General features: G+C 44.6%; 2 protein-coding genes across 5 annotated transcripts in view; one reads left to right on the top strand and one right to left on the bottom strand.

Annotated features, from left to right (window-relative positions):
* The window catches only part of ITSN1 (intersectin 1), a 222,367-nt gene extending 209,357 nt beyond the window's left edge, over positions 1 to 13,010 (top strand). The window contains exon 38 of one of the 4 annotated variants that reach the window (XM_012747020.3): positions 1,299 to 13,010. In XM_012747020.3, coding sequence (XP_012602474.1) covers positions 1,299 to 1,447 — 149 coding nt within the window. In that variant the 3' untranslated portion in view covers positions 1,448 to 13,010. The remainder of the gene's footprint in view (positions 1 to 1,298) is intronic. The other 3 variants (XM_012747022.3, XM_012747015.3, XM_012747017.3) reach the window with 3 other exon arrangements.
* Positions 13,011 to 14,856: 1,846 nt separating this feature from the next.
* Positions 14,857 to 23,847, bottom strand: ATP5PO (ATP synthase peripheral stalk subunit OSCP). Its single transcript, XM_012747009.2, has 7 exons — positions 23,727 to 23,847; positions 22,423 to 22,473; positions 20,480 to 20,590; positions 18,027 to 18,156; positions 16,864 to 16,976; positions 15,375 to 15,461; positions 14,857 to 15,040 (listed from the first exon to the last, which is right to left on the bottom strand). The coding sequence occupies exons 1-7, from the start codon at positions 23,760 to 23,762 to the stop codon at positions 14,927 to 14,929; spliced, it is 642 nt and encodes a 213-aa protein (XP_012602463.2). The 5' UTR covers positions 23,763 to 23,847; the 3' UTR covers positions 14,857 to 14,926.
* Between the last annotated feature and the right edge of the window lie 315 nt (positions 23,848 to 24,162).

The raw sequence follows: 24,162 nt of genomic DNA, 5'->3' as shown, positions 1-24,162 counted from the left end.
CCGGAGTTCTTTGGGCTTCCCTCCCAGAGATGAGGTGGGCACAGGACAAGACTCAGCACCCTCAGAGAAGCCTTCCAGAGGCGTCTTGGTGAGTATGGACAAAGCCTGCTTGGTCTACAGTGGTGCCAGCTGCCCTGGACAGACACCGTCTTAGACTTTCCAAAGCAGGTGCCTGCAAAGAGCCTCAGCATGGTTCGTCAGTCCTGGGCAAAAACCCATGCTGGAAATGCATAAAACTAGCAAATGGAGCAAGAAGAACATTAGCCCACGACAGGGGCAGCAGAATCGATCAGTGCCCTTTGGGTGACATTTGCAGTTAGGCAAAGGGATGCCATGGCTCTGGCTGCACCAGTCCTTCAACCAGCTTTCTGTTTTTGTTGGAGCCTGGAGAAGAACAGTCTCTGCCCAGTCATTCCAAGACACTATCCCTCTCTCCGTCAAATCAGTAAAAATCAGAGAGTAAGTTTAAAGATTATGGCCTCAATTTAATTATAATCAAAGGAATGTAAGTGCTGGGAGTGAGGGTCTGACGCTGGTATTATCTGAGTGGGGCTTTAATGGCTCCATGAGGCTTTGTCTTTTAGTTCTTTTTATATGAATGATCTCACCGTGAGTTAGGGATTGTTGGTGTTTGCCCAAAGACAGTCACGTAGCTGGTTAAATGTTAGAATGTGACCACAGCAGTCTGACCCCCAAGTCTGGGCTCTTCACCACTATGTTTGCTGCCAGCTTCTAATTCGGACAGACGAAGATTTGGGGTTGGATTTTTTTTTTGAGACAGAGTCTCGCTTTGTTGCCTAGGCTAGAGTGAGTGCCGTGGCGTCAGCCTAGCTCACAGCAACCTCAATCTCCTGGGCTCAAGCAATCCTTCTGCCTCAGCCTCCCGAGTAGCTGGGACTACAGGCATGCGCCACCATGCCCGGCTAATTTTTTCTATATATATTAGTTGGCCAATTAGTTTCTTTCTATTTATAGTAGAGATGGGGGTCTCACTCTTGCTCAGGCTGGTTTCGAACTCCTGACCTCGAGCAATCCGCCCGCCTCGGCCTCCCAGAGAGCTAGGATTACAGGCGTGAGCCACCGCGCCCGGCCTGGATTTTTTTTTAATAACGAAACATCGTGACACAGTGACAACTCCGCTGGGCAGCAAGTTGGGAATCCTGGTGTTGGTCTTACATGAGAGATCAGAGAAGAGGGGAGCGAGTACCAGTTCCTTGGGAGATTCCCAACACGCCAAAGGCATGCCTTACAGAGAAAGAATTCTCTCCCTGAGCAGAGCGTGTTTGTTCTCCTTTCAGATTTTTTGGGCCGGACGGAGATCCGTGTGGCAGACATCAAGAAGGACCAGGGCTCCAAGGGGCCAGTCACGAAGTGTCTCCTGCTGCACGAGGTCCCCACGGGGGAGATCGTGGTCCGCTTGGACCTGCAGTTGTTCGATGAGCCGTAGGGAACGGGCGCCGCACGTGCCCGGCAGAGCTCCAGCCCGAGGCAGCAGGGGCCGACCGGACATTGGGTTCCTCTTCTAAGAAACCACTGTTGGGTGTTCAGCCGTGGGAATATGGGACAGCAATGACAGGCCCCTGAAAGCTTCTAGGAATAATTCTTGACAATCCTCTCCACCACCACCCCACAAAGAGTTTCCCATTTTATGAAACAAACCGTGTTTTCCTCTGTCCCCGTTGCAAGTCTTACCATGGCTCCCGGGGCCCTGAGTCCCACAGTCCCCAGGGGGTGCTGTCAAGAAAGTCTGGCCCGGCCTGGGGCTCGAGGGACAGGTCTGGTTATTACAAAATAGACTTATCAATGCAATGTCTGTATTTTTGGAGAACTCACGTTACCCTTTTACTTCTTACCTCCACCAGCCCCCAAGTAGACTCCTCGCTCAGTCCTTGGTGTATGTTTGGAAACAAGGATGATGGTCCCCTGGTTGCTTCCGAATCCCACCCTGCACAGGGAGGTGCTGCCTTCGGGCTGACCCCTTGGCATTGTGGTCTCTTGATGGGGCCCTGGCTCAGCTCTGTGAGGAGCTGGTCTGAGGAAAGTTCTAGCATGTGTGCTGTGACAGCCGTTCCATCCCCCTCTAGGCCTTGCGTTGGTGTGCGTTGATGAAAAAGGCGCTGGCACACCTTTGGGTGGGTCAGTTCCGACTCCCAGTGTGCTTGGAATACGGTCACAGAAGCTCTTTATCGACACAGTCTCTGCTGGATCAGGTCCCTGCAGGTCGCTGGAGAGGCAACTCTGGGACGTCATCGGGCCCATGTTGCAAAATTCCCCTTTGGCTCAGAGCCCTGTGATGTTTTGTGATGAGAATAGTTACCGGTAACCATTCCGAGCCTATCCTGTGCTCGAATGTGCTGGATCCCGACTGTCGTGGGAAATTTCAGCGGCTGTCTTTGGTACGGTCCCCCGAAAGCTGCGTTCTGGGTCCCAGAGGTGTGCAAAGGAAAGACATGCCAAGCTGGAGGTGAGGAAAGAAAAGGAAGGAAATCCATCCTGTGGGGAGGGAAGGCCCCCAGCAACACGCAAGGTCTGCAGACCTGGGGGCAAGATCGCAGACTCCCACGCCGGCCGTGAGCGCCCCAGCCTCTCAGAAACGGAGACCCACGTGCCCATTCCCAGCGTCGGGAGGGCATGACCACGTGCCAAGCTGTTTGGTTTGAGTTCTTTGATTTCTTTCCCCCTTCAATGCCTGGAGACAGGCTGGTTAATTCGACAGTAACTTGATTTGCTAATGAAAAGTATGGGCCGTGTATTTTGTCCGCATGTTAATGTTCTTCTCATAATCCCAGTTTGTTGTGGTCATGAAACGTTCTTTGCACGTTCTCTTGGTGCCAGAGTCTAGCTTTCCTGCACTAGGTGGTGTTCTCTTTGATTGTAGGTCCTTAGAATTTAATTAGGGTCGTAGAAGTGCTTTCTAAATGATAGCGTCAGCATAGTAGCAGAGTACTCACTTTGCTGGGAACTGAATGCGTAGTGTTTTTAATTTCCCATAAGAGCCCGGTCACATTTCAAGCAATTTTTAAAAAGTGTGTGTTGGAAAGGACAACAAAGTTTACATTTCATACTTTTAAGAAATACTTTATTATTTATTTATTGAAGATAGTGTAGAATTTTATATCGAGAATAACAGACATAAGTATTTTTTGAAACAAGCAGATGTTAGAAACTTTCAACAGAATATGTTATAGACCAAGTTTAAACTTCAGGCATGCATTTGTTTACCACTTCCCAGCAGAAAACATGGTTAAAATACTTTAAGTTTATATTTTTTTGATGTTGTTAAGAAACTTTTAAATTAAACCTATAAATAGACATGCAACCCATGCTTTCCTATTTCTATAACCAATAGAGTTTGTTCAGTGTATTTATGAAGAACCTATTACCATGATAGGGAAAATAGTATTAAATGTGTAAATGGGAGGACTATTGGGTCATCATTCTAATCCTTTTTTTTCTATTCTATCTTTTCTTCATTGACTTTATTTGCGTGTTAATGTTGGACATCACTGTTCATGTATGTAGGGTGTGGTATGCACAACGACATACATAAACTTTAGGTCCCAGGTAACCCACTCATAGTGTCCCATTGTTGCAATTAACGTAGCATGAAAAAGCAATATGTGAGTCCTTTCCCCCACATGACTCTAGTGAGCATCCTTGAGAGGCTCCTCCAGGGTAGCAAGTTCTGGACTCATGTCCTTGCATTTACTGGTGCAATTTGTCATGTGACCGATCATACTGAGGGATGAGCTAGGCTGGCCCTGGGATCCATCCGGCTGTGCGGCTCACGGGTGGTGTCGATGGATGGAGGAACGTGGGTGACGCGTGGAGTCTCAAACCCTCGGGCATCTGTTCCTTCACTCCTACCTTTTTGACCATCTGGGGCTGTATTTCATAGAAATATGAATAATATGACTCCTTGTCAGTAAGGAGCCTGCCTCCCAGCTCTTTGATTTCGAAACACAGGGTTTCTGCAGGCCACTGCATCCTGCCCTTTTAGACTCCCCTTGCAAGCATTGCTCTTCTCTGAGCCATACTGCCAGCTCTTCCTGCACACTCCGACACCCTCACGCCTGAGGGCGGGATTTCCTGGTCCCATGGCTCTGCTCTGACCCTCAGTCATCCCTGAGAACTACTCTGGGTTCTCTGAAGACAGGAGCCCTTGGGATGGGCCTTCCTCATAGACCAGCTCTCCTTCAAGGACAGGCCACATCCGGGCCCCTCTGGGGCAGGGCTTCTCTGGCTGCTGCTGTCGCCCCTGGCGGGTAGATAGACAGCAGCATCTCCCAGAACCAGGGCTGCTGTGACCATGAGAACCTTGAGACATGGGCCATTCAGATCCAGCTTGGTCTAACCTGGGAGAAGGGACCTTGCTAGGCTGGGGTCACCAGGAATGCTTGAGAAACTGGAGCTGGAGTTCCTCGTTCCCCCCGGACAATACGTCCCTGTCCTCTGCTAGCTGAGATGAAAGCTCTGCCCCCAAAGAGCATTCATGTAAGAAAGGGCATTTTTTTTTTCTTTTCTGCTTTTTGAACAACCTAAAGTATGACCTAAGTAGATGACAGTAACTGATTTCATCCGGTTGAGTAGCCCTGAATTTAATTGGAAAAAAAATTTTCCATTAGAAAATGAGTAAAGTGCTCGCTTCGGCAGCACATATACTAAAATTGGAACCATAGAAAACGGGTAAATTGACCACATGCAAAATATCTTATCTCGGTGACCTGGTGCCAAGTTCCCATGTGTCCCCCAGGGGTGTGTTCTGGAGGTCGGTTAGACGCTAGAGCCACTGGGGAAGGACATTGCAGGTCTGCCTTCTGAGGCCAGGCCGACTGGCTGTCTCTCCATAGAGCCACTGACCATACGGAACGAGGATGTTCTAGAATCTGATGACGCTGGAGATTAGGGAGAAATGGACAAGGGACTTCCAGTTTTCTTTGAAAGGTGGAGATCTTGGAGCATATTTTAGAGTTTGCCAATACCTTGTATGAGGAGAAAAATACTTCTCTATCTCTACTCCATGTAGTTTTTCCTAGTTGTTTGGGCCTTTTTGATTCATACGAAGAACATTTGCTTTGCACATGGAAGAATTTCCATTGGAAACAGAAAGTACGATTTGATTGGATGTTGTTCTTCCCCCTTCCCTTTCAAGGTTGGAGACATGCTCTATAGTAGACTCGAGCACTTTTACGTGGACACACGGTGTGTGTTAGTTAGTTATAACAATTGAGGTTAGTGTGAGATTCGGAATGAGGCTGCTTGGTCCAGAAACACTAATTATACTTTTCAAGTTCAGAGCACCCTATGCCAGAAAGTGAGGAAATGAAAACAAACGTACCTTCATGTTTTTGTTTTGCTTTTACGTGCTTCCACTTTAGCTGACAGCAGACAGGAGCGTAGTAGGTAGCCCCAGACCCCAGTGGCACAGTGAAGCCCTCAGACAGTATGGTCTGAGCCACCCTCAGAAGCATTTGGTAAAACTAACACTTCCTTCTCTTTGCACCCTGGGGTGCGAAATGCCTGCCAGGGTCTTCCCCTCGCTGCTGGGAACGGCCCAAGTCAGCTGCCAAGACTCACCTGCCAGTGCTCTGGGTCATGTTTTGTAGGAGCCGCTTAATATCATGTAAATATCGCTGGGATGTTCATTCTCGTCCTCTGCCCTGGAGTGGCCGGGTGAGACCAAATGCTTGTGTTTCTCTGTTTCCAATTCATTCGTTCTAAGGACACACTGAAGATGGATCCTTTTCTGAGAAGGCTGGGGTCAGCTGAGGGTTGGTTGGCCAGCCCATGTTCTGGGACAGATCTCAGGGACAGAAATGGGCTTGTACAAGTGGCGAGTACTTCCCTAGAACAGCTCTGACCTCCCTGGACTAGGGAGGGGCAGGAATTACAACATAGGGATCCTGACGTTGATCCATCAGCCTCTGTCTACCTTCCGCACACAAACAGCTCCCTCTAGGGAGGTTCAGTGTTGGTAAAATGGAGGCATTTTCTTTTCTTTATTTTTTGCAACTACACTGCAATGCCTACCCGCCTTGGGCCCCCCTTTTAGAGGAAGGCCGCCCTTAATTGTCCATCAGGCTGCACTTGCAAAGTGATATTGTAAAGCAGAATCAGAAAGACTGAGGGTGAAAAGAAAACACAACAGCTCGCTCCAGCTCGGCAGACTGGCCTTGCAGGCTAAAATAGCCAGGGGAGAGCTGGCCTGGGGGCCGAGCGCTCACTCCCTCCTTGGGGGAGAGAAGCTGCAGGTCAGACCTTTCCAGGGAAGCAGCCCTAGATCCTTCTGCAACCCCTGCCGCCCCCACGTGCTCACCAGCCCTGTGTCTGATGAAGTCGTGGCTCTGTCTCTGCTGTCCTTGTCACTCTGGCTTGTCCTTCCTGTGCAGTAGCCCCTAGACCAGGGCCAGCCTTCTAGAGTGGGTGTTTCCCATGAGCCCCTGGGTATTTGGATTCAATTTTGAATGGTTCTGATTAATGTTGCTTTGTATGGGATTATTCTAAGAAACAACGACGACCTCTATACCTCTATGCTTAGGCTCGATGTGGAGGAAAGCCAGTATAATGACCACCCAGCTGCCTCTTTCTGAGTAAAGCTCCAGCTCCTGTGTACTGGGGAAGCAGGTGTTTGAGCTAGAGGAAAGGAAAGTTCTAGAACTCCGGTTTCCTCACCCTGATAACAGATCCAGGTTATGTTTGTAGGTCATCAGGCTTCCACTAAGTTGCTAAACCTCATACCTGTAGGAGCCAGAAAAGAATCTGTCCCTGATAGGCATGGAAACTTACTCCATGTGAAAGAGAACATCCAATAGCTCTCTACCTTGGGAGCCGGAAAACCCAGACGCCAACACGCACACAGTCTTATCTCTGGGCTGCGATCTCTCACTGGCATCGTCACAGTGCATTGTGCATTTAGGGAGTCCCCATCCCGATCTAGGCCACCGCCTGAGGGCTGGTGGGCAGCAACAATGGGCCTGCCTTTGTGGCTTTGGAGCCTAAATTGTAGATCACATTTTAAGTCATTGAAATAATACCCAATGCTTATAAAAATTCGCACTCACCTCCAAATAACTATTTTGGTTCATGCAGCCTCAATCAGTTCCTCCATTCAAAGGAACCCTCTTTAGTCTGGCCTTGGGGAACCAGATAACACTCACATAATAATTTTTCAACACTGTGTGTGGTTGTCATATTTGCCCCTACCGCATGTCAGGGTGTTTTGTGAGTTGTGTTTTAATAGGACTCTGTTCCATTTTCTATACCAGCCTATATTGTTACTATTAATATCATCTGTCTAGTAGGGATATTTTAGTATTTGAAGCCCACCAAATAAAACTGTGTTCAGAAGTGGGTTTATTTGGTCAGCCTTGAAAAAAATCCAGTGTTTTTCTGATATTTCCTGAGAATTAACCGGTAGCTAAGGTTTCTTTTTATGAAGTGGTAGGAATGCATATTTTCTTCTTCCAGGAACTCTGGTTTTTTTTGTTTTTTTTTTTTTTACTTTTATCTTTTAAAAGAATAACATTCCTATGTGACTGTGCTTCTAAAAGTATGTTCCTTTCTTTGCATTTCTCCTCTTACACTCAAATCTCTTATTTCTTCCCGTCTCTGTGTCTAAAGAGAAGGGGGGTCTAGGGCGGACAGGAACCAAAGAAAGGGTGGTGGCTTTGCAGCGTCTGGTTGAGAGGCAGCCACTGCCTTCCTGTACATTGCCACCACTGGGGGCGGAGGCGTCTCCCTGTGGGAAACTCGCTGGTGCCACTGTGGGTCCCAAGGTGCTTGCTCCACCTGCTGCAGCTCCGGGGCATTGCTCCCGTGCAGAGCGCAGAAGGAATTGCTGGTGGTTAGGCGGGGTGGAGGGAGGGCAGGAAAACTGTGACTCAGAGCTAGGAATGTGGGCCTGGAGAGGCAGAGGCAGGGGCTGGAGCGGGAAGGAAGCTGGTGAGGCTTTGTGTCCCCTGCTGCTGGAGTCAGGCCTATACCTAGTAAGTCCTTAGCCCTCCTCCCTTTTCTGCTTAGTGGATTCCGCCGTTGGTGGTGTCCTCAGGGCAGGTGGCCTGATGAGGACCCTGTCCCCAGCAAGGGACCTAGAAGTCAAGTCTGCTCTACTTGGACCAGATAACAGAGTCTCTACCTGTAGACTCAGACTTCTGGAATTTTAGAAGGAAAGAACTGTTTGTTGATGGGATCAGCCCCTTACCGTGTGTGTGTCAGAGTGTGCCCTGGGCCGGGGGCGAATGGCTGTGTGGACTGGACGGGGAAACAGGGAACATGTTGCTCCACCATCCCATCATCAGGACCAGCCACATGATTTGTGGGCTGAGTGCAAAACGAAAACGTGAGGCCCCTTGTTCAAAACGATGAAGCATTTCAAGATGGTGACAGCAGAGCAGGAAGCCAAGCTAGGGGCCTTTCCGGGTGCGGCGCCCTATGTGACTGCTCAGGCCACACACCCGTGACGTGGCCCTGGCCACACTGTGTCCTTGGTTGGTTTCTGAGGCAGGTGGGCTCATCTTAGGTCTCTTCCTTTGAAAGCTGTCCCTGGCTGGGAGCTGGGTGGACATACTTTTCTGAATGTCTGCAGGGGTCTGGAAGGGAGCCTGTCTCCGAGAGGCTGTGGCCTCGCAGCTGCACTCTCCCTGGAGGACCCTGCGTTTGGCTTTTAGGTAGGGTGATGTTAGGGGAGAGGGAAGAACCCGCTGTGTGAGTAGCCTCGAGCTCCAGAAGACCATAACTCCCGGGAGGCGGCTGACCGTGGAGCTGATGGTCCTGCCGTGTGCTGTTGTTGCTTTCTTCCACAAGCTTTTGCTCTCACTGCCTGGAAGCTCCAAAACTCTTGCAGTTCCACTTGCTTTTTGCAAACAGGACCCATTTCTATACACAGAGCAATAATCCTTACTATGTTTCCTGGTTTTGTCTGGGATTATGTTTGTTTGCTTGGTGAAAATGTTGACAGAAGGTCAAACAGGGGTTGCAAACCTATCTCACATGGATTGGATTGCATCGCCTTGAATGCAGTAGCAAACGATAGCTTGGTTTCCATGCGTCATGCAATCTTCCAAACTATGGCAGGTTCTGAAAGTGCCCTCCAGGGGCATTTAATCAATGTGGTGTCAGCATGACTTTTAATGAATGAACATTTTGAGGCACATTCTATAAATCGACATCCTTAAAATGTCATCTGTTAAATATTCACTGTGTCAGGAAGTAGATATTCTTGCAAGATCTATGTTAATGATAGTTAATTTTGGACATGCATAAACATACATGGCCAATAGCCTAAGTATCTTTGAACTGTGAAATCAAGCCCAGATCTTGTCTGCTGTAGCCCTGCAAGCTGAAGTCTTTGCCCTTCGCGCCCCCTTCTTCTTACCCCTTCGTAGCCCCGCATAGACTGGGGAGTCGGGCCCTTGCCCTCATGTTGTATTGCCTTAGCCCCGTGAGCTTTGTATAGGTGGTGAACATAGGTGTAAATACTTGTATACAGATGAGAAACTGCAACAAAAAATGTTCTGTGTATGATAATCAGCTCTCAGCATCTGCGTTTCTGCATTTTCCTTTGCTGTCTGCAGCAAAGAAAAATGCAGAATCCTGCTACCTAAAGGGAAAGAGTTGTGCTCTTTAAGTGGTTTGTCAAGAAATCTCTGCCGTATGTTCCTGGGAATGGCCATGACTGAATGTATATATGGTATGGAAGAGGCTATGCTGTCAAATGTTGCATAAACTAACACAGATTCTGTAGTGAAACATATTTAACTTGCTATTGTAAAATGTGATTTGTCATTGAGAGATTATTTTTCTGTGTGTATATGAGAATATTTTAGGAATCTAATTTAAGTGCATAAAACTATAGAAACAAATTTTAAACTTATTCCAGGAGTAGAAAATGCCTAATCAGATTACTTGGGTTCAACTCAACTAAATTTCTTATATTAAAAAAAAAACAAAATCCAAGTTGTGTATGTTAGAAATGCAAAGGAGTCATTTTTTTCCCCCTGCAGGGAATAGGATGCATTTCAGTGAAATGGGTGGTGGTGTGATAAGATGAAGTTTCCTGTAGCTAATGACCTCGTACGACACCTTGGTGTTGCTTCAAAAACTGATTATACAGTTAACACATTCTGGAGGGTAGCTGCATCTGGAAGGAGGAAAGACTTGAGAGCCTGATTTCTACCAGATCCATGTGCCACGGAAACTTCCTTGGGTTTGTGGATTAGTCAGCAATGAGAGTTCAGGAGAGTTCGGGGAGGCCACTCCCTGACTTCTGGGTCACCCTTTCCACTTCTCTATCGGGATGGATTTAGCATATCCCTTTAGTGTTTGCACTGTCCGTGAAACTTCCCGGTGCGTCTTCACCATCTCTAGCTGTTGCACGGCCAGTGGGTGGATGGATCAAGTTTGGGGTTTCTGGGTTAAGCTGATCTGGGGCAGGCAAAACAGGCAGCACAGAGCAGTGTCCCCGATGGGGTCCCCAGGGACAAGAGACCTTCCTCCCCTTTCCCAGAAAAGTTTCAGAAGTTCAGGCTGCTTCTGGGGCACAGACCTTCTATACTCGGCCACCAGAAATATCCCTAAAGGCCACCCACAGAGGATCCATGAAACTCCGTGTCTAAGCCTCTGAGAGATGCATTCCGAAGTGTGTCAGGAGGTGGTAACCCCATGAATCCTGCCTCCTCTAGCAGGCTGGGGATGCCTCAGCAGTGGGAAAAGCTGGTTTGCGGTGATTCGGGGGCATTGTATAGCGATCACTGTTGTGGAAAGTTCAGGGCCGACGGCTTGAAAGGACATCTGGACAGTGTGCGTTAGGTTTTCAACATTTCTTTCAATAAGCCGTGTGCATCTTAATGCTGCCAGTCAACAGCTGAAGTCCCTTTTTTGATAGGCCTGACATTGGTAAGGATAGAGTCCAAGTGACTTTCTGGACTTTGGAGTGTGGGTTTCTGGAATCCGTTGAGGCATATGAATAATCTGCAAATCACCTTGAAGAGCTGTCCGTGTGGTCCATACTGGCTTTATTCCCAAAGATGGTGCCGTTTAGCGATCTCTTTGTTCCGGTGTAGCCTGGGAAGGCCATCTCGGGGACAGCAAATAGGAGACGGCTCTGGTCCGCCCACCCAGCAAAGGCCCTGACTGACTCTTCTTCCTTAGAATGGTGCTGTCTGCCTGGGGCGACAATATGGCTGTGAGAGGGAATGAGTCGGGCAGTCAACTGTGCCCTGGGCCCTGGTTGTTTCAAAACAATCTGGGGACAAGAAAAGCCAGAACCAGGGGCCCTTCCCAGTTGTGCTGGCAAGCCCTCCCAGTTAGCCTTTGCCTGTTTGGAAAAGAATGTAACCAATCATGAGTACCTGTGTTTCCAGTGACTGGTGGGCCACAGTGCTGGTGGCATGTTCCTCCCCTCACAGCCCTGCCCAAGGGTAGGACCAGGTCACCCCCTTGATGGATGTGCTATTGATTGTAATATACTTCTGTTGCCAAATAATGGTACTGTTTAATTTCCCATAAAAGAGAGACTATATTGTCTGCTATGTAATGTTAATGGAATTCTAAAAATTACTAGACACTATTATAAATTGTAGAATTATGTATTTGTCTAAGGTTTGATGAAACAGGGCCAAAACATTAAGTTTTTCTGTTTAAAAGAAGCTGGGGTTAGTTTTGCTGTTTGAGTGTTCCTTTGGCAACTTATTATGTGTGAAATGTTAAATTTTACCGATTCAGATTATGGTAACTGAGGTTTTTTTTTTTCTTTAAACCAGTAGCAACATCAGTACAAATTGCTATTCCTGTGTATCTTGAACTTAAAAGAACAATCTCTTCAAAACAACTCTATGGTCATTTTGACCTGTATGGTTTAAACTCAAATAGTTCATGAATAAAATGAGAAAAGGCAACATTGCTACCGTGGATTATTTTGGGTTCTTTCTGCCCTACCCCCTTTCTGAGCTCATAGGACATTAACAGCCCTGCAAATGGTCTCTTCCTTTCCCACAGATAGTGCTGTAGTTGTACAAGGAAAATTATGCAAAAATAAACTTGAAAAACAAAATGAAACAAACCAACAACCCTTTCAACTCTCGTATAGCTTCTTCAGATAAATGTTAGCACCAAGTAGAAATAGATTTCCCTGAGTGAAGTGTTTCTGAGAATATGAGTTCTGTGTCACACAGCATCAGAAATGCCGTGGGGGGTTGGCGGGAGAGCAAAAAGCTAAGGTTGTCTAACAGAGACATTCAGAAGAATCATTCTGGATTTCCAGGAAGAAGTTTCTAGCACAGGCAACTCCACATGTTCAGAGCCTTGATTTTTAATTCTGAGAGCCATTAGCAAATCCAACACTGAATTTTATTGTCACCTGTATTTTATTGGATTGTTTATAGCGTTTCCTTCTGTCCTGCTTTTAAGGCATTTCCTTCCAATTTCATCACCAATGTAACGGACTATAAAAAGTCCTTTAAATTCTGTAGCTGGCTTGGATGCTAGTTGAATTGTTATAGCACATTTTTGGAAAGTTGATTCTAAAGCAACATATCTTTGCCTTTTTTAGGGCAATAAGGCCCCATTTTTGATAAACGTAAAGATTCTATGCCCTTTTCTCAGTTGTTATTTGAAGTTTTAAAAATAAATTAAATGTCATTAAAAACAAAAACAAATTACTTTCCCAATCTGCACCTAGTTCTCTCCAAGTCTGATGCGGTCTCTTGCATAGCCCAGGGCATGGGAGGAGTAACTGGTAGAAAACACGGGTAATAGGCACCTACCTAACCACATTTAGTAGCCAGCATAATCAAGCCAGTATCTTATTCTAGAATATTTATTGTTTTGCTTCTAATTACAGAAGGAATGCTTGTTAATGCATAAATAAAATCAGGAAAGCACAGAAAAATACCAAGGAGATGAAATCACTTAATGGAGATATTCTTTCACACAAAAATAAAGGTTAAAGTTTTGATGCGCTTCGTTTCTGTATTTTTTTTCCTATGGGTGTATGCATTTTAAATACTCTGGTACTGTTTAATAACGAATATCCATTGGGCACATGCCCTATGTAAGGCACTGTTCCATTACATGATTTATGCAAATAATCTCACATTTCGTTTGATTGCTGCCTTTTAAATCAGTCATGTTCTCAGCTTAATTTTCAAGGACTGTATAGTATCCCATTGTCTGCCTGTACCCTAATTCATTTAAACAATTCTGAATGGCCAGATGTTTAGATTGTTTTAAAATTTTCAGTTGATAAAAAACCAAAATGCTGTGAGGAAAACCATTGCACGTAGATCTCTGGGTTCTCTCTGATGACCTCATGAGGCAATATTTGAAGTATTTCATTTCCCTGAATTTCTATGTGGTTCAATCAGCAGAAAGTTTGTTCAGTTTGATTCTGGAGGATTTGGGCAGTAGCACCAGCAAGAGGGTCTCCCAAAGATGGTCCGTCTGTCAGCCGCCATGCACCCGTACGGGAGCTTTGTGGTGACTCTGTGTGCGTGACCTTGCGAGGAGTGGGAGGCAGCCTGCGCAGGCCCAAGAGTCTTGGGTGGCCTGACATATGGTTAGGTCGCAGACTCGGCTGCTGAGACAGAGCGCCCCACATCCCGTGGCTTCAGTGAGAAGTCAGGGAGCAGCGCTCAGGCCTGGCAGGGTGGCTCTGCCTTGGCATCATTGGCTTTTCCTTGGAGCATGGCTGCTCCAGCTCCCACCTTTGCGTCTGTATAGCCAAGGAGAATCCCCACCTATTGCTCCAGGGTGCAGGCCAGGAAGGGTACACATCGCTTCCTCTCCTCTCCCATTTGCTGCAACGTAGGCCCATGGTCAGGTGCTGCAAGACAGGCTGATTCACGTGTTTTTTAGCTGTGTGGACCCACGCTCACCTAAGTTAAGTGACTGGGTGTCTGGCCAACCACCAGTCTCAACACTTCTGGCTCTGGGAAAGTTTTGGAGGCCCCAGTGTCTGTTGGTTATCATGTTAGGTGATCATCTAGCTGGTTTGCCAGGAGGAAGCCAGAGTTTAAGCCAAGCATGCCAGCCAGGACACTGTGCCAGTGGAGGGCAGTGGGCCAGCGCTAGTGTGCAGGGAGTAGCCTGGGCCCCGTCACTACCCTGTGGGACTTCCGAGTGGCAGTGGTCCTGCCTCTGCCCAACCAGGGATAGCTCTGGGAAGGGAATTAGTTTCTTGGCCAAAAGCTAGGTGACTAAAGAATAGGTACCTGAGATGGCTGCTGCCTGGGGAACTCTATTTTTTCTACAAGGCCAAGAGGTAAAATGTAGGGGAAGACCTGACCTGGGAGCTGATTTTGGTCAACTGGGGGCATCTTAGGGACTAAGTGGGAAGGAGCATGGGACTTACCTAGGAGTAGCTTTGCCTGTTTGCTCCAGCAACGTGCCAGGGCACGGTGTCAGTTGCATGGTGGGACAAGCACAAGCCGGGGAGTGGAAGGCCCGGGCTCCAGGGCCTGACCCACCAGCTGTCCAGACACGTCATACACGTCCCACCTGTATCACAAGGTTGTCATGAAGCTTAAGAAAGATGTACATGCAATGGCCTTGAAAGCTACACAGCATCCTACGATTAGGTGTCATGTCAAGATTAAGGGCATAGGTGGCGCAGGAATAGACCTTTGACTTTAGGGACCAGCAGTTCTGAACAACCCCCTAAAGGCATGAGGTTCTGGCAGGTGATACCAGATGGACTTTGCTCAGTGACTGTGCCCGGTGCTGCGTTTAATCAATAATTCCTAAGAATAATCTACGCAAACCAAATTCTCTAGCCAAAAAGGCTTTTTGACTTTTAAACTGAAAGAAAAATATAAAAAGGCGGCTCCCTGTACTCTACTTTAAAAGACAGTAAACATATGGTCTGTTCTGGAAGCATTTTATTGTTGCTTCAAGTTTAAGAATTTTCACTGATGACAGAAAATCAACACTTTCAGATAGTCTCCCGCATAGCCCTGCTCAGCTTCTGAATCTTGGCTTTTGCAGACATGTCAACAAATTTCTCTCCAATACGAACAATCATTCCACCCATGATTGATGGATCAGTCTAGGAAAGAAAATAGGTTGGAAATGTGAAAATGCATTGATGTTATTCCACTAATCAAATGGGTAGATGAAAAAGTGCTTTGAAAAAGCTAAATGTGCTATACAAATGTAAGAAGTTATAAATAATTACATCGAGCAAAAGGAAGAAGTGAAACCATATGGAATCTGATAATAATTTAAGTCTAAAATAAATATAAAATCCCTAGGTTTTATACTGATTTTTCACTAATACTTTCTTATAGCCATTTTAAGTTTCAAATAACCCAAGGAAACATATAAAAAATAATTAAACATATAAAAACATAATAAACATATAAAAATAATTAAAAGCTTACCTTAACCTCCAATTTCAATACTTGGCTTTGACTTAGGAAGCTTTTCAGGACTGTTTTTAATTCAGAGAGAGCAGCTTCTTCTAAAGGCTGAAAAATAACAAAACCATCCTTTATATTTAGACAAAGCAAAACGGAAGCTTCCACAGTGGTTCAGGGGCCCGCCTCACAGAACACCTAGGCAGCTCCTGTTCGGCAGTTCGGGCACCACCCATAAATGCCACTCCTTCTTTACCTCTGCTCCGTGGTGCTGGCAGTACAACTTAGAACCTTTGAGGGAAAAGCCTCAACATTTGTAATGCCTGAAGATGCCCGCCCGCCAGTGCAGGAGATGCAGGCCTCTTCTCTGTGCGGCCCTGTGGCTACGGCACACATCTATAATTTCCTTCGATGAAATGTCGCAGTTTAACCTGGTTCTACAATCTTTCAGTTTTCCCATCTCTACTGGCAGTCTGTCTCCCCAGATCCTGGTCACCTGGAGCTCTGCATGCCACTCCACTCTGAACCTCAACAAGAGAACCTAAAGCAGGTGGCTTTTTCCTAATGTCGCACTGCTCCAAAATCTGCTTGTACAGAGCAAGCACCCCAAGTGTCCAGACTGCATTCCTTCCCCTTGGCCCCAACTCTTACTCCTGGGTGGTTAGGTGTTAGATGAAAATGAAAAAGGTTGCTGAAGGAAAGGCCTTTTTAACTTGTCACAATCCTACCTCCCCAAAGTCAGGTGCTGCATAACTATTATACTATTATACTCTGTTTTCCTATATTGACTGAACTACATTAGGAAGAAAATACTATTTAAGACAAAAAAATTATTTCTGGGGAGACAGTGTAGTATAGTTTAAGGAACAGGGACTTCTGAGACAAAGAGGCCTGTGTTCAAGTCCTCGTCCCACACCTTGTATGACCTTGGAACAGCTACTTAATCTCCCCAGCCTTTAGTTTCCTCTCCTGTAAAATAAGGATAATTATACTTCTACCTCACACAGATTTTTTGATATAAAATAAAATAACAAATTATAAAGTACTCAGCATATGGTAGGGGTCAATAAATGGTGGCTAATTATTATAGTCCTCTCCAGCAAGCCAAAAGATCAAGGGTCCATCACCCACCCCACTCCTTCCCGTTCACCACCATGAAAGATAAAAGATCAGAAACTCTTGTTTCAGACAACTACTTCATATCGTTATTTACAAAGTAATTCAAACCCATAATGGAGCATAAACCACCATTTTCAAACACATTTTGATGATGTTCTTTATATTTAACCTGGTCTTTATGAATAATCACTGGTTGTGGAAGCACTGATAAGATAAACACTGGCCTTTCCAAAGCAGAGTGTCACATAGGCTGATATAAGAATGAAACAAACACACCAAATGACAAGTCACCTTTCTCAATTTCTTGATTTCACCCTGTTTTTTCCTTTTCTTTCTGCAAAAGGTGATGCATGCAATGTCAAGGGAAGTGCAGCAGCAACCACCTGTTACTTACAGATGCAGTGGTCACTGTGCAGGGCACCTCTCCACGATGGACACTCATCATGGTAGAAAAGGCAGAAATGACTCCTTGGGTGTTGTTTAAGCGGCCATTTTCAGCAAGCAAATCTGGGAAAGTGAAGGTGTCTTAGTAACAGGAAATTGATTTGAACAGGTTATTCATGAAGTATTATATTTACCCCAAAAGCAAACTTAGATTTGTGTCCTTAAAACACTATATTCGATGTCCTTTAAGAAGGCAAATGGAGAAGATAAAATTTGTTATTGAAAAAACATATCCATTAAAAAAGATAAAAAGGAGTGTACTAGGCTAGGCACAGTGGCTTATGCCTATAATCCTACTCTGGCAGGCTGAGGCAGGAATCAGTTAAGGTCAGGAGTTTGAGAACAGCCTGAGCAAGGGGGAGACCCTGTCTCTACTAAAAGTAGAAAAAATTAACCAGGGATGGTGGTATTCGCCTGTAGTCCCAGCTACTTGGGAGGCTGAGGCAAGAGGACTGTTTGAGGTCAGGAGTTTGAGGTTGCTGTCAGCTAGGCTGACATGATGCCATGGCACTCTAGCTTGAGCAATAGAGTGAGACACTGTCTCCAAAAAAAAAAAGACTGTACCAACAAGCATTTAAATTAGTAAGGCAGGGGGTGGGATTCTCACCCACACAGATCTGCAACAGACTTTACACTCAGCTTGAAATATGATTTTCCTATTTGTGTTACAGATCCCAATGTTTTGCTACAAATTAACATATTGTCTATATTCAAAGATGACGACACCCATACACTTTCTTTGGAACTCATATTTTGAGTTGGCCGTGAGGGTTTGAAAAGCAAATCCAAATGTACTGAAGGATGCAAGTGTCTTCAAGGTTCGAGGTACAGCCACTGAACATGAACCATTTTCTTGGTATGAATCTCACTGGTCTCCTCCATGGGCTGAAATTGCCAACTGTGCAATTAGACGTCCTTACATCTTAGTGTCTTTCAGCCCGTGCTCCTCAAACTCTAATGGGCAAACAGTTCACTTAGGCACCTGGTTAAGATGCAGACTCTGATTTAGCAGGCTGGGTGAGTCCTGAGAGTCTTCACTGGCTCCCTGTCCAGGGACCACGCCACGGCCATGAAGTTTTAAGAGACTTCAAATGGAAAAGTGCTAATACTTACTAATCAGGTTGGACGTGAGGGGAGAAAACCTCTCTTTTGCTGTGATGTCCCTGAGGCTTTTCACTTTAACGGAACGTTTCACATAGGGATTCAAAATAGAAGCAGCCATTTTGGGTTCCTTCAAGAGTTGCTAAAAGTCACAAAAAAAAATTTCTTCAATTCTTTAGAGCACATGAAAGATCTGCCATACACACACTTTCTTGTAAATTAGCTATTGTATGAATTAAATTAACACTCTCAAACAACACATGAAGTTTATAATCATTTCTCTGACTGCCTTTAAGAATATATTGCACCACGACTTTATATAAGGTACAATGATGTTCCTTGAAAAAATTTAAAAATATGTAGTTGCTTAAATTTACTTTTGCTTTTCAAGAAAGACTGTAAAAAACTAAGCAGCCAACAGCTTCAACTCACTGCATATTTTAATGTATTTAATATAGGTGATATGCTGGTTTTTATAGAGATGCTATTCCTCAAGTGCAGACCTATAAAAAATGTTGTGACTGCACAGGAGAGCTCCTTGCCACTCCCTGGGAGAGGCCTGTCTGTCTCAGGCCAACCCTGATTCTGCCCTGCCTTACAGAGCTCCAGAGCCCCAACCCAACTCTGTGAGACCTCTGGTGTTTCCTGAGCAGCCTCAATGAGTTGGTGGGGTGGGGGGCGGAGCGTGACAGATACGGAAGCACAACCGCCATGGGAGACCACTTAGTCTTCATTTTGTTGTGTCACAAATGTCTGATAATTCAGTGACCAAGTGCAGCTTCCAGCACCGTGCTGCCCTTGGTATTAGGCCAGAGTGCCCACGAACCAACACCAGCTGTTCCAGTCAGGTTTCACACTTTCAGTTTCATACTTCTATTTGCCTTTCAGTTATTCAGCTAGCACCTCCTCCCAGGCTCTTGGCCAGAATTCTGTCTCTGGGCCATCCAATGCTACAATTTACACTTGAGTAGCCCCACAGAAATGACATTGTTCCACAAAAATTACATGCAAATTAAAAGCATTCTGGAATTTGGCTAATTTTTTATGTTCCTCATCTGTTTCTGTTGCATCAAACTGTGGACACTTACTGCGACACTCCTATAGTATCACGCTTCCCTCTAAGTGCCAAAACCACTAATATAAAAGGAGTTTTAAGGTAATTGCCTCCTCCTTTTCCTTCAACTTCCAGGTTTTGGTCAAGCCCCATTCTAATATCCACAGCCCAGGTCATTCTCTGTTGTGAACACAACTGTTTGGGTTTAAAGTGGGCATAACTGACAGGTAGCAGACAATCATCACCGCCTCCAAAAATGCCCATGTGAGATCCTGTCTGCTCCTGCACGCCCTCCCCCAACGTGTCTCCTACAGGGAGGCTGGGCCTACGGCTCTCTGAGGATCACAAGGTTTATCACACTAGCTAAGACCTTAAGCATTATCTGCAGAGATCACTGGATAAAGGAAGGAATGTAGAGCTACAATTATTCTGCTAGGACAAAGGTTCATATAAAAGCTCAAAATGAAAAATGAACAAAACATAAGTAGCATAGAACAATACTTACTTAAGTATTATTATTCCATACAACTAGCCTATGAGTTGTTTTTCTAAATAAAATAACTTTACAAATAAGTGGATTAAAAAATGTAAGGTATTAACACATAAACTCAAGAAAGAACAAAACTTTATCTGTAAGTCTATAATTAGACAGTCTCTCCCTTTCCCTTTCCTTCTTTAATACAAACTTTACTGCCAGAGGTGGCAACTAGAAAATAAAAGGAGAGGGAAACAACAAAATGTGTAGAAACTTGTTAACTAGAAAATGCAGCGAAAATTAAAGCAGAGATTCTGTTTCAGTTACATTGTAGGGTTCTGTTAATTCAGTTTATTTATTCTTTTCATGAAAAAAAAAGGTAAAAATGAACGTCCCCTTATAGCCCCCCAGTCTTTCCCTGTCAGTCCTCTATTATCATTACAAAACTCACACACTTTACTAATTTGGCTGTCTGCTCAGTCATTCTCTCCTGATATGTTTGGAACAAAATAATAATTACAATCAAGGAAAAGGTTTCATGAAGAAAATAAATTCTTAGTAAAACCAAATCATATTATATTCTAAAGACTATTTTAGAAATACCTGGACCAATTAGCACAGATTTTTGAAGGTGAATTTTTAATTGTCTTCTGAAATAGTCATTTTTCTCAAATGACTGTATTATACTTTTATCTTATATTTCTATCTCAGCCTGAAATCCTGGTTCATAATATTAATATCTTTACATGTACCTGTTCCTATAAACTTCAGAATAAAATCCAATATTATCACTAACAAAATATTTAAAGAAAACAGGTTTTTTTTGCAGGTCTTTTTCTCATAGGACATACCTTATTAGGAAGGCATAGTCAAATAACTAAGGCAAAAAATATACAAATAGGAACTTAATATGTAATGAAAAGGAAAGCCACTTACTGATACTCTCAACAGCTCCTTTTCTACTTGTTCCAGCTTATTCTGTTTCGATGCAGCAGAATAAAGAGCAGTGGCATAGCGACCTTCAACACTGTGTATCTGAACAGGTGGCTTTAAAAAAAAGGGTGGAGTAGGGAAGGAAGGAAAAAGGAAAATCAGTTAAGACAATATTATGCTGATAAAAGCAGAATTACAAATTTATAATTTAAAAAATACACCTTATAACACAAAATAGTTTAAATATGTCATCAAAGAGCTGTCCTAAATGGCAATTCACAAACAAATTAGGGCTGTTTCCTTGGCCAGGTCATTCAATCTTTGAGCCACCATTTCCTCATCTATAAAATGAAGGGCTTTAGTAATAATGTCTCAAGTCCCTTCCAACTCCACCTACCTACAATTCAATTACCTGTACTTATTTTGAGATGACCTTATGCTTCCTTTGAACTCAGTAACTGTTCAATTCTAAGTATGGGAAATTTAAATACTGAAAGCAGGCATTTATGAACATGTTAGAGTCAGGAAAACAGGTGTTTATGAAACATACAAATATACCTTTATGCAATTCATAGTGATACTGTTAAGTCTCCCCTTACAGAGCCTCCCCAGCAATGTTCAACTTAATAGAGCCCTTTAGCAATTAACAACATGTCTGATGCTTGAATTATTTTTCACAATAAACTACAGACTTTTTTTAATACACTACCATCAGTGTATGACTACATATGCTTAGTGGTGCTGTATGTTGTAGTGGGAAAGCTTAGGCTTTGAATAAGAAAGATTTAGTTCCAGTCTAGCTCTAACACTAAGCTGAGTAATTTTGGGCAAATTTCCTGAGCCCCCATTTCCCCTTTTGTAAAATGGAAAGACTAGCTATTCCCTATCCCTGTCTGGTGGTTTTAAGTTCTCACATCAAGGATAAAACTAGTGGTTTTGAGACACTTCGTGCTGGTAATGAGGGTGGAAGTATAAGAATTATTTTTCTAAATTCCATCTGATGTGATTCACTACAGACATAGATCTGGTATTTTGATCTTTTCCTTACACTATTTTTCCAAGGGGAGGACTGGCTCACTGTTGACTGGGGTCAGGGGGTGAGGGGTGGGTAGATAGGATAGCCAGGTCAGCGCATTTTTGGACTGTGGGCCAACTGAAGTTCCTGCTCCTGAGAGTTGAATTAATTCTCTGTCATACAGGAACTAATAATTAAAGAAAGAATGAGAAAGTGACCCATGGAAATGGAATCAAGCTTCTTGTTCCAATAGGGTTGTTACCGGCTGTTAGCCATGTATCACTTCTGTGCCCTTCATGGTGAACTCCATTTATTATTTATTCCTAATAGTCCTCTTCACCAGGGGTCAACTGGACTACTTTTGGTTTGAAAAGAAAAGGACTCGCAGATCCTTGAAATAGTGAACCTTTATAGTGCCCAGTGGAGAAATCCTTTTGAAAGCACTGATTTTCTTTGGAGAAGGGTGTAAAGAGTGTGAATATTCCTTACCAGTTAGGTGGAAGGCAAGATGGAACAGAGTTACAATAGGATTGTTTAACAGAAATCAGGATAACTTGATTTCAACATCAACTCCTGTATTAATAATAACTTACTGTGGGAACTTGGACATGTCACTTTATTTTGTTGCACTTGTTTCTTTCATTAAAAAAACACAAATAAATACTAGCTTACCTATCTTAGAGGATTAATGGAAAAACAAGTAATTAAAAAAATAGTTCTCACAGTCAGAGCTTATGCATGGGCCTGTTGCACAGCAAGCACTCAACATCATTTCTTTCCCCATCCCATGCACATATCATGTTTTGGGAACCACAAATCGTGCAGAAAGGTTTAGACAGTCACTACACAAAAGCCCATGCCTTAACTGTATTGCTGTTTGCTTCACACTTTCACCTGTTTTACAGTTATAAAAGAAAATAAGTTAACATACCCTCACAAGCTTGGCAAATGGCCTGACCACAGAGGTACTGAAGCATCGCACCTTTGAAATAAAGGAAAACAGATCAAATGAGATTACTTGAAGAATTTCTGCATTTAACTTAGTAATAAAAAAATTTTTAAATGACTTTTAAGGAATTAGTTTTGTATCATCATACAGATTACATGAGGGTATGCTGGTCTTGATTACTTAGGAGTGAATTTCCCTAGTGAGAATCATCCCAAGTTGCTTGGGAAATCACCTTCCCACCAACTTTCTAGTCTGCTAGGAATGGGCTGAGGCCAGCACACACATAGGAGAGAGGAAACACTATGTTCCAGGGAGTGCACGTTTCAAAAATATTTAACAAAATTTTTGGCATTTATGTTACCACACCCTTGAGCAGGATTTCAATAAAAGTGGAAGGATTCCAGTCATGATTTGCAACAGATGTACCTTCTTAGGGATTCGAATGGTATCTAAAAATAAAAGAATCATCCTTTGGGTATTGCAGCAAACAGAGTTTGAACTGACTAGAGGCTCTAGTTCTGAGAGACAGTGTCTTATCTATCAAAAGGCATCCAACTTTGGAGTTGGAATCCATAGTTTGAAAAGCACCTGCAGGGGCACAGGTCACCTTCAAATACTTCTAGATCTGGATGTACTATACCAAAACCGGTTGTGAGGATTAAAAGATTTTTTAGCATGTGCAGTAAAAGTACATAAGCTGCAAGGGATCATGATATGTAAAGCATCATGGTGAGAGGTAGTAGCAAGAGCACAAATTATTTCCCAACTCCATCTTCTGCGTGACTGGGTTCAAATGTCAACTCTACCACTTACTAGCTGAGCAGCTAAGGGCAAGTCACTTAAACTTTTCTTTCTCATTTTCTTTATAAAACAGGGAAATGTGCTTTAGGAATATTCCTCAGCATTAATAATAATCATTGACAGGTTTTACCACAACGGTAAAGGAAGCTGATTTCGGGGCCACGCCTTGCCCTTTTCTCGGAGACCAGGGAAGCCCTAACCCCCTCTCCTGAGCCCCCTCATGTCAGCTGCTTCCGGGGCTGTGCACGGAGGACAGGACGCCAAGGTCACTGCACGCGCAGCCCCGCGCCTACTGCCCAATATGCGTCCGGGGGCAGGGGGCAAAAGCTGGGTCACTTTACGTCGCCCCCACTTGCTGGGCCCCACGACCTTGAACGATGGCCAGGCTTCCCCAGTCGTAGCCTCGCACTCTGGCGCTCGGGGTCTGGAACCAGTCACCCCAGGAAGGATCCTCCCGCTGTCTTTCCGAACCACCGTGCTCTCACCTGCCGGGAGAGCCCGGACACTGATGGGGCGGCCATCTTCTCCTGGGTGGTTGTAGGTCAAACCCAAGTTGGAAGCGAGAAGGGCGCAAGGGCGCACGCGCGCGTTGGCGTAACCGCTCGGCTCTCTGGGAAATGTAGGCATAGGTCGTCAGGCCGCATGCGCAGTAACCTCCCTCAGGCTGGGAGTTGTAGTTCTTGGCAGCGGTGGTGAGGGCAGGGCCCATCGCGGGCTGGGGTGGGCGCTAGTGGGCGCTGACTGCACCCGAAAACGAAATCCTGAAGTTATTGACTTAACGGTTCTTGCTGTAGAAAGGGATTGCTGTTCCTTGTTTTCAAATTTACATTTAGATAAATATGGTGATATTTGTTCGATTTCACAGTCATGACCAGCATCACAGGCATCATTACTCCTTCCTAGCATGCCAAAGCCTGCGTC

The sequence above is a fragment of the Microcebus murinus genome, chromosome 1, assembly GCF_040939455.1.
Source record: "Microcebus murinus isolate Inina chromosome 1, M.murinus_Inina_mat1.0, whole genome shotgun sequence".
Lineage (NCBI taxonomy): Eukaryota > Metazoa > Chordata > Mammalia > Primates > Cheirogaleidae > Microcebus > Microcebus murinus.
Note: the sequence above shows the minus strand (reverse complement) of the source record. Positions and strands in the feature narration are given on the sequence as shown.

Coding starts and splice junctions, on each gene's coding strand:
- ATP5PO (XM_012747009.2), bottom strand. CDS start 23,762: ATGGCCGCCCCATCAGTGTCCGGGCTCTCCCGGCAG. Junction 20,591..22,422: donor CATTTGCCAAGCTTGTGAGG/GTATGTTAACTT, acceptor TTTTTTTTAAAG/CCACCTGTTCAGATACACAG. Junction 16,977..18,026: donor CCTCACGTCCAACCTGATTA/GTAAGTATTAGC, acceptor TCACTTTCCCAG/ATTTGCTTGCTGAAAATGGC.